General features: G+C 44.9%; 1 protein-coding gene across 2 annotated transcripts in view; it reads left to right on the top strand.

Annotated features, from left to right (window-relative positions):
* Positions 1-319: 319 nt before the first annotated feature.
* LOC137421077 (regulator of G-protein signaling 12) overlaps positions 320-10,018 on the top strand; it is a 105,716-nt gene continuing 96,017 nt past the window's right edge. The window contains exons 1-2 of one of the 2 annotated variants that reach the window (XM_068106763.2): positions 320-471; positions 6,384-7,859. In XM_068106763.2, the coding sequence (XP_067962864.2) occupies positions 6,429-7,859 (1,431 nt within the window). In that variant the 5' untranslated portion in view covers positions 320-471; positions 6,384-6,428. Of the gene's footprint in view, positions 472-658; positions 679-6,383; positions 7,860-10,018 lie in introns of those variants that run through there. The other variant, XM_068106764.2, reaches the window with a different exon arrangement.

Raw genomic sequence — 10,018 nt, 5'->3', positions numbered from 1 at the left:
AGGTTAAATTCTCCCCTCTGATGGGCAACTTGCTCCGCGATGCAGTGCCCCTTTTCTGTCATATCGGATGCCTAAATGCGCAGGAATAACCAATTCACAGGAAAACCATACAGACAAGCTGTCACAGTGACTTTTGATTATAATAACGTGAGAATATCAATAGTTGAGTTGAGTGAACAGGGTTTCATGGACATCAATTCCCGAATCGGGAAGCTGCCGGACACGCAGCGTGAAAGCTGAGAATGCTTGAAGTTAAGGAGCAGGAATGCTTTGAGGGTGGAGTGGGTGGCGGGAGGGAGGTGGGAATGCGAACTGGGAGGAGAGAGCGGTGGCGCAGATGGGAGGAGAGACTGGTGGGAGCGGGACAGGCGGCGGGACAGAAGAGAGACGAGGAAGAGAGAGAGTTTGGGAAGGAGTAAAGAAGCGCATGCTGGCCGCAGATCAGTCGGTGTGGAGGGAGCGCGCGGACGGGTGAGTGTGACGCGTGCGCGCGCGCGGACAGGTGTGCCACCAATTCGATTGCCGGTACATTACGTGTCGGCAGAAAACTGACACGAGGCTGTCAAAATCACGTGAAACGTAGAAACACGAACAATGACATGTGAAGAAGAGGACAGATTACAAAAATACAATGTATCGACAAAGGAGAACGTTGAACGCGGATGAGCGGGGACGTTTGTAAGTGCAGAGATGGACGCAGACGCAGACACAGACACAGTCACGGTGCCATCATCTATAACCAAACGTGTTGTCGTCGCTTTGTTCCCCTTGGGGACCTGTTAGTGTTTTCCCCCATCGCTTGGGGACACGGGTTTCTCACTCCATGTGTCACACACAGACAGAGGTAATAATTGCTTCTTCTAACAGAAAAGTAATGATCTGATCATCTGGATAGAAGGGAAATTGGAACGGGCAATGATCGACACAAGGTGAAGGATTTTAAGCAAAACGACGCAAACAAGAAGATGTTTTAGACCCTTAAAAAGTAACACCATAACTGTCAGATTCATCAAGAGTATGCCGTGGAGCCACGAACAGGTGCACGAATCATTTACAGTGGCTGTTATACCTGGATTTGAGTAATGCACCTGTCCTGCTCCAACGACACAACTGTCATTTCAATGCGAGTTCACCTCTTCATTACACTTTGCATCGATAGTGTCAGAAGCAAAAAGAAAGGAATGTCGCATATCAGGTGCCACACATGGACAAAACAAAGGGAAAACAAAAGTGTCAATCTGAAACCTTATATGAGCCTCGACTAAGTATACAAATTAAATATATATACATGTATATATATATATATATATATATATATATATATATATATATATATATATATATATATATATATATATATATCTGCATCACCCCGCTTGTGGCCTGAGTGTGCAAGTAGCCTTGCGCGCTAATAGGAGTGGATGGCGGATTACTTTGGTTGTCATTTAAGACTACATGGTGGATTGTGCTTCTACCAATCAAAATACCGTCAACTCTCCATAATTCCAATGGCTCTGGAGACCTTTCAAATTGGTGAGAAATGGATGCTTTGTGGGTTTGACTTATTCATTTGTAGTTGTGATTATCCCCTATCCTGGGTAGGATACAGCAATTAGTACCTGCATCCATCCACTCATTAAAACTTGCATCCATATTTACATTGGCTTTGCTTGTAGCTTCGAGGAACTCAAGATGACGATGGACAAGTCGACACGAAAAATGTAAACAATAAAATGAAAAAGATGTTTACTTACAAAAGCTATGCCGACAAACTTGATTGTAGATGGCGATAATTGAGTCGACGTAGAACTTGAAGTCACTCGCAGCAATGATGGACTACCCCACCCCAAGTACTCAACCACCCCCCCACCCTCATCCAAATTACTCAACCCCCTCCTCCACCTAAAATCCTCAATACCCCCCCCCCCCCCTACCCAAAGCCTCAACCCCCACAAAATTATCTGTCTCCTCTCTGACATCTGCCCCCATCCCAACTCTCTGCCCCCCCCCCCCCCACTCACCCTTTCTTCTTCAAGTTCTCAATTCCCTCCCCATCCATCCCTCCTCCCAAAACGAAGCACTCAACCCTTTTCCCAATCTCAAGACCAAGTCTTCAAACCTTTTCCCATCTTGTCTTCAAATGAACTCTCCACTCCAAGTCCTCAAATCCTTTCCCACCCCAAGACCTCACCCCCCCCCCCCCACCACCACCTCCGAAAGCCTCAATCCTCCTCTCCCAACTCCCTGTCCCCTCTCTGCTCCACACTCCCCGACTCCCTGTCCTCTCCTTCCCCTTTCTTCTTCAAGTCCTGGGTGAATTTTGGTGAAAACCATTGTGTGAATTTCCTGATGCCATTGCACGGATGTATTTTTTTCCCCACTGGTGGTTGAATTTCCTGATGCCATTGCACGGATGTTCATTTTTTCCCACCAGTGGTTGAATTTCCTGATGCCGTTGCACGGATGTTCATTTTTTCCCACCAGTGGTTGAATTTCCTGATGCCATTGCACGGATGTTCATTTTTTCCCACCAGTGGTTGAATTTCCTGATGCCATTGCACGGATGTTCATTTTTTCTCACTTGTTGGTGAATTTCCTGATGCCATCGCACGGATGTTCATTTTTTCTCACTCGTTGGTGAATTTCCTGATGCCGTTGCACGGATGTTCATTTTTTCCCACCAGTGGTTGAATTTCCTGATGCCATTGCACGGATGTTCATTTTTTCCCACCAGTGGTTGAATTTCCTGATGCCGTTGCACGGATGTTCATTTTTTCCCACCAGTGGTTGAATTTCCTGATGCCATCGCACGGATGTTCATTTTTTCCCACCAGTGGATGAATTTCCTGATGCCATTGCATGGATGTTCATTTTTTCCCACCAGTGGTTGAATTTCCTGATGCCGTTGCATGGATGTTCATTTTTTCCCACCAGTGGTTGAATTTCCTGATGCCATTGCACGGATGTTCATTTTTTCCCATCAGTGGTTGAATTTCCTGATGCCATTGCACGGATGTTCATTTTTTCCCACCAGTGGTTGAATTTCCTGATGCCATTGCACGGATGTTCATTTTTTCCCACCAGTGGTTGAATTTCCTGATGCCATTGCACGGATGTATTTTTTTCCCCACCAGTGGTTGAATTTCCTGATGCCATTGCACGGATGTTCATTTTTTCCCACCAGTGGTTGAATTTCCTGATGCCATTGCACGGATGTTCATTTTTTCCCACCAGTGGTTGAATTTCCTGATGCCATTGCACGGATGTTCATTTTTTCCCACCAGTGGTTGAATTTCCTGATGCCATTGCACGGATGTTCATTTTTTCTCACTCGTTGGTGAATTTCCTGATGCCATCGCACGGATGTTCATTTTTTCTCACTCGTTGGTGAATTTCCTGATGCCGTTGCATGGATGTTCATTTTTTCCCACCAGTGGTTGAATTTCCTGATGCCATTGCACGGATGTTCATTTTTTCCCACCAGTGGTTGAATTTCCTGATGCCGTTGCACGGATGTTCATTTTTTCCCACCAGTGGTTGAATTTCCTGATGCCGTTGCACGGATGTTCATTTTTTCCCACCAGTGGTTGAATTTCCTGATGCCATCGCACGGATGTTCATTTTTTCTCACTCGTTGGTGAATTTCCTGATGCCGTTGCATGGATGTTCATTTTTTCCCACCAGTGGTTGAATTTCCTGATGCCATTGCACGGATGTTCATTTTTTCCCACCAGTGGTTGAATTTCCTGATGCCATTGCACGGATGTTCATTTTTTCTCACTCGTTGGTGAATTTCCTGATGCCATTGCATGGATGTTCATTTTTTCCCACCAGTGGTTGAATTTCCTGATGCCATTGCACGGATGTTCATTTTTTCTCACTCGTTGGTGAATTTCCTGATGCCATTGCATGGATGTTCATTTTTTCCCACCAGTGGTTGAATTTCCTGATGCCATCGCACGGATGTTCATTTTTTCTCACTCGTTGGTGAATTTCCTGATGCCATTGCATGGATGTTCATTTTTTCTCACTCGTTGGTGAATTTCCTGATGCCATTGCATGGATGTTCATTTTTTCCCACCAGTGGTTGAATTTCCTGATGCCGTTGCACGGATGTTCATTTTTTCCCACCAGTGGTTGAATTTCCTGATGCCATTGCACGGATGTTCATTTTTTCCCACCAGTGGTTGAATTTCCTGATGCCATTGCATGGATGTTCATTTTTTCTCACTCGTTGGTGAATTTCCTGATGCCATCGCACGGATGTTCATTTTTTCTCACTCGTTGGTGAATTTCCTGATGCCGTTGCACGGATGTTCATTTTTTCCCACCAGTGGTTGAATTTCCTGATGCCATCGCACGGATGTTCATTTTTTCCCACCAGTGGTTGAATTTCCTGATGCCATTGCACGGATGTTCATTTTTTCCCACCAGTGGTTGAATTTCCTGATGCCATTGCACGGATGTTCATTTTTTCCCACCAGTGGTTGAATTTCCTGATGCCATCGCCCGGATGTTCATTTTTTCCCACCAGTGGATGAATTTCCTGATGCCATTGCATGGATGTTCATTTTTTCCCACCAGTGGTTGAATTTCCTGATGCCATTGCACGGATGTTCATTTTTTCCCACCAGTGGTTGAATTTCCTGATGCCATTGCACGGATGTTCATTTTTTCCCACCAGTGGTTGAATTTCCTGATGCCATTGCACGGATGTTCATTTTTTCCCACCAGTGGTTGAATTTCCTGATGCCATTGCATGGATGTTCATTTTTTCTCACTCGTTGGTGAATTTCCTGATGCCATCGCACGGATGTTCATTTTTTCTCACTCGTTGGTGAATTTCCTGATGCCGTTGCACGGATGTTCATTTTTTCCCACCAGTGGTTGAATTTCCTGATGCCATTGCACGGATGTTCATTTTTTCCCACCAGTGGATGAATTTCCTGATGCCATTGCATGGATGTTCATTTTTTCCCACCAGTGGATGAATTTCCTGATGCCATTGCATGGATGTTCATTTTTTCCCACCAGTGGATGAATTTCCTGATGCCATTGCACGGATGTTCATTTTTTCCCACCAGTGGATGAATTTCCTGATGCCATTGCATGGATGTTCATTTTTTCCCACCAGTGGATGAATTTCCTGATGCCATTGCATGGATGTTCATTTTTTCCCACCAGTGGATGAATTTCCTGATGCCATTGCATGGATGTTCATTTTTTCCCACCAGTGGTTGAATTTCCTGATGCCATTGCATGGATGTTCATTTTTTCCCACCAGTGGTTGAATTTCCTGATACCATTGCATGGATGTAAATTTTTTCTCACTCGTTGGTGAATTTCCTGATGTCATTGCATGGATGTAATTTTTTTCTCACTCGTTGGTGAATTTCCTGATACCATTGCATGGATGTAAATTTTTTCTCACTCGTTGGTGAATTTCCTGATGTCATTGCATGGATGTAATTTTTTTCTCACTCGTTGGTGAATTTCCTGATGCCATTGCATCGATGTAATTTTTTTCCCCACTGGTAGAAAAAAAACTATATGTAGTAGAATCTCGTCAATACTGGCACGTCAAAATGTAGTCGACAATAATCCATAACTTCCCTTTTCCCAATAGTCCGTCTCCAACATCCCCTTTCGTTATAATTGTGATGAGACCTGAAGGCCAATTTGTCCAATCACAAACCTCCGCCTTACTCCTTAAGGCGAGCATGTCCATCCCTTTGCGAGATTTCCAGCACTTTATCTGAGTATCCCCGATTAGGGTTAAATTGCTAAATATTTTTCTTCATGACCGGCGTGGTTATTGAATGACATCAAAACCAATGAAGTTTAACTATGAACTCATTCATATACAAGTTCCAACAAGATCAAAGGCAAAATATACATTAAACAACAAATTAATACAAATTAATACAACAGTACACAAACCACAACATATTTACAAATGAGCAGAAAATACCAGCAGTTCTGGAATGCCATACAGTCATTAATTTTTACATTATTTTCTTTGTTTTCATGTCGTATTTCAAGACGTGTTATTAATTAGATGGTCAAAAATTTTTGCTTTTTTTATAATGAGATTATGCTTGAAAAGTACTAAATGTTGGCATGATTTAAAGTTATTAAATGGCTGAGAATGCATGAGGGACCCTCTCGGAACCTCAGGCATCCGGGGCCCACCCCAGGATCCCAGATCCTGGCCTGTAGTGGGAGGTCCCATGATGGGCAATATTTCATTTACCCCTGAAACTGAAGATACTACTTGCATCACTGCATTATAATAAAAAGGAGTTTTTGGGATTACCTCTTGTTTTTAAAGTCTTTTAAATAGGTTTTAACATATACTTTTCCCTTTCCATTTCTATCCACAGAGTGAATTTTTTTCATGCTGTTGACCATCTTTTTATCTTGACTCGATGAATGGGGAAATGCAACATGAGGGCCTGTCCCATTCTGTTCGTCTGCGTCGTGGCAAACGGGGATTTGGCTTCACCTTAGCTGGCGAACGTCCGAGTGAGCTGGTAGCTGTGCTTCCTGGAGGTCCAGCTGATGTCATGGGGCTACGACCTGGTGACCGCCTCCTTACAGTGGGTGGTGTACGCGTGTGGGATGCAAGCCATGCTGACGTTGTGCGCCTGGTAGGTCAGGAGTCCAAAGAACTGACCTTCACTGTAGAGCCTGTGGACAGCAAGTGGTCCAGGCAGCAAATCTCCGACCGGACTATCAATGCTGCTTGCCACTCCCGCAGGACTGGAAGCCTTTCGTCGTGTGATCAGGAAGTTGCAGATACATTACTACCCAGTGATTCTGCCAGTGATTCAAGTAGTGGACTGGGCTGGGTAGATACAGTCGAAGCTGAAGTAGAAGGTGACACACCTAATGAACTGAATGGTCAATTCGACCCCTATATTCTGGAATTTTGTATGCTTGTAGGATACCTGGGCTCAGTAGAATTGCCGACTGGGCCTCAGACCTTGCAAGCTTTGGACCTCTATAGAGTGCAATCATGCATCGAAAGGATGCGCAACAAACACCGGCTCCATGCAATGGTGTTGATGCGGTCTTCTCACAATTGCATTCAGTTACTTGATGAAGCGGGTGAAATACTGGCAAGCTATGCAGCTGAGACTCTGGCACTAGCTGTTCCATACCATGAAGACCATCAGCTGTTTGCGCTACTTACTGTGCAGGGCCCGGAGCACATCCAGATCTCAATGTCGAGTGAATTTCATGCATCTTGCCATGTGTTCCACATCGACCCGTCCTTGTCAGCACATGGAAACCACCACGCCATTGCGACACAGTTTGGGTTTGACTGCACCCCTGACCGAGATACCAATGGCTGTTTGGAGTTTCCAGAGACATGTGTTTCATTGCTATCACTTGCGACTGCTCTTTATAGGGACATGGGACCCATGGTGGGAAGCTTGAGGGAAAAGGCAATGGCTGAAGATGCAGGAATAGTGAAGTCCCCATTAGACTCGTCACTTTCTTCTAATGAGAGCTTCAAGGAGAACGGCCTATTGGACAGTGACCAACAGCCTTGTAGATATTATGGGAAGACTGGTGAATGGCAGAAATTTTTGAAGCTGCCGAATACCACATGCCAACCACAGCCAACCTGCAGAAGAAAAACGGATCCACAGCACACGGAAATTGGAAAAAGTATGTATGTTCAACGGAAACATCTATCTATGCCTACACCAGATCTACCACCACCCATGAGAGCACTTGAGATGAACAAGTACAACATCCAAGCGGAAATGAACCAACCACCATCCAACAAGAAATGCCCCAAACGTTTTTTCAGGAGATTGTCTGTAACGAGCAGGGATATGAGCGAAAAGGTACGTGTGAAACTAGCTGCTATTTAGATATGATTTGCTTTGAGTTTGGATGCATTCGGTTTTTCACCAAGGTGGTGTTGGTCACTGTGAGTTCAGCATTCGGCATTCAATGGGGGCAAAGGTCAGTCGTGCATGGGTAACATTTTTACCTTTAGTGATGTTGCGGCCTGTGTTTCGGTGGCGCCAATTGAGGCGATACTAAGCAAAAACATTACGGTATTGTGATTTTAGAACTAGATTTTTCAACTGAGAGCCATCTTGTTTGGCACATATATTGTCAATTATGGCAGTAGCAGATTTGTTTGCTAATTTTTGCAATTGGTTTTAATCTGTCGTGACTAGAAATCCCATTCAAGAGCAGGGAGTACCATTAAGGACAAAATTATTTACCATATAAAACGTGTGTGTGTGTGTGTGTGTGTGTGTGTGTGTGTGTGTGTGTGTGTGTGTGTGTGTGTGTGTGTGTGTGTGTGTGTGTGTGTGTGTCTGTCCCCCTTCATAAGGCTAGGTTTTAAAGGCTTTGAGTAGTGCTTTAGGAGGGATTTGAGTGGGAGGGGGGGAGGGGGGGTTAAGGGGCAATCTTTGAACACGACTATGTGTCAACTGGTTAAAAGACCCCAAGGACCCGGAAGACCCAAAATACCCGGAAGACCCAAAATACCCGGAAGACCCAAAATACCCGGAAGACCCAAAATAACCGGAAGACCCAAAATAACCGGAAGACCCAAAATACCCGTAAGACCCAAAATACCCGTAAGACCCAAAATACCCGGAAGACCCGAAATACCCGGAAGACCCAAAATACACGGAAGACCCAAAATACACAGAAGACCTAAAATACACAGAAGACCCAAAATACACGGAAGACACAAAATTCCCCATGGTCATTATCCTCAGTTTCAACAATCCCGTGCCTCTGCAGCGATGTGTGGTGAGGTGAGCATAGCGAGCTGAGCCATGCCAGTTGTAACATGATGGGAAAGTGCAGAGGGAGAAGAAAATTCATCATGCGAAAGTTCTGGAAGCTTGGTTTCTTATCGCATCGCGATCACATAATCGGGGAGGTATTTTCCTAAAATTTAAAGCAATGCATCTATTTTATGCTTACACCCGGGAGGTGGCGGGAGGCATTGTGTTTTCGGGTTGTCTGTCTTTCTGTGCAGGCTGAACTTCGTTTTTCTTAGCAACAACATGTCCAATTGAGACAAAACTTTCGGGGTAGGAGTGAGAACAGGGACATCGGTAGATCTGTGGAAGGGGGAGGGCTGGGGAGGAGGGAGGGGTACACTGTATAAAGCAAATTAACACTTCTAGGAACCCCAGGATTGAAGTTGGGGATTCGAAGAGGTGCATTTGGGGCGTTTTAACAGGGGAAGAAAAGATCAAGGTTTTAGATAAGAGATGGTGGTGAACAGCTGTTTTGATGACCTGGAGGGGGGAGAGAGATTGGAGAGAGTGACGGAGTTTGTTCAAGAGGCGGGAGAAAAGAGGAATGAAGGAGTGAAGGTGAGCAGAAAGTCTTGATTTTGGCAGTTTAACCATAAGAGGGTTGCAGGCAGATCTTGTGCGACCTGTAGGAATATTTGGGGGACAGAGCCCAGAGAGAGCTGGAGGAGCAAGGCCAGAGAGGAGTCGGTAGAAGACGGAAAGACCACCAACCTGCCTGCGGTGAGTAAATGAAAGGCCCTCGGAGGAGGTAGCTTTTCCCTCTGCTAACACAAAGAAATTGCAGCAAAGGTTGATCACCGTGGAAAGACATTGTCTCAGCATAACAACAGACAAGAAGATAAGTCAATAGATCAATGAAAAATTCCCTCTTCCCTCTTCTGGTGAAACTGACAAAATCAAGACTCTCTGCTCACCTTCACTCTTTCACTCCTCTTTTCTCCCGCCTCTTGAACAAACTCCGTCACTCTCTCCAATCTCTCTCCGCCCTCCAGGTCATCAAACAGCTGTTCACCACCATCTCTTATCTAAAACCTTGATCTTTTCTTCCCCTGTTAAAACGCCCCAAATCCACCTCTTCGAATCCCCAACTTCAATCCTGGGGTTCCAAGAAGTGTTAATTTGCTTTATACAGTGTACCCCTCCCTCCTCCCCATCCCTCCCCCTTCCACAGATCTACCGATGTCCCTGTTCTCTTCTGTTGTTGTGCTTGT

Source organism: Myxine glutinosa, chromosome 2 (assembly GCF_964187855.1).
Source record: "Myxine glutinosa chromosome 2, kmMyxGlut1.1, whole genome shotgun sequence".
Classification (NCBI taxonomy): Eukaryota; Metazoa; Chordata; class Myxini; order Myxiniformes; family Myxinidae; genus Myxine; species Myxine glutinosa.
The sequence above is the reverse complement of the archived record's forward strand: the minus strand, read 5'-3'. Positions and strand labels throughout refer to the sequence as shown.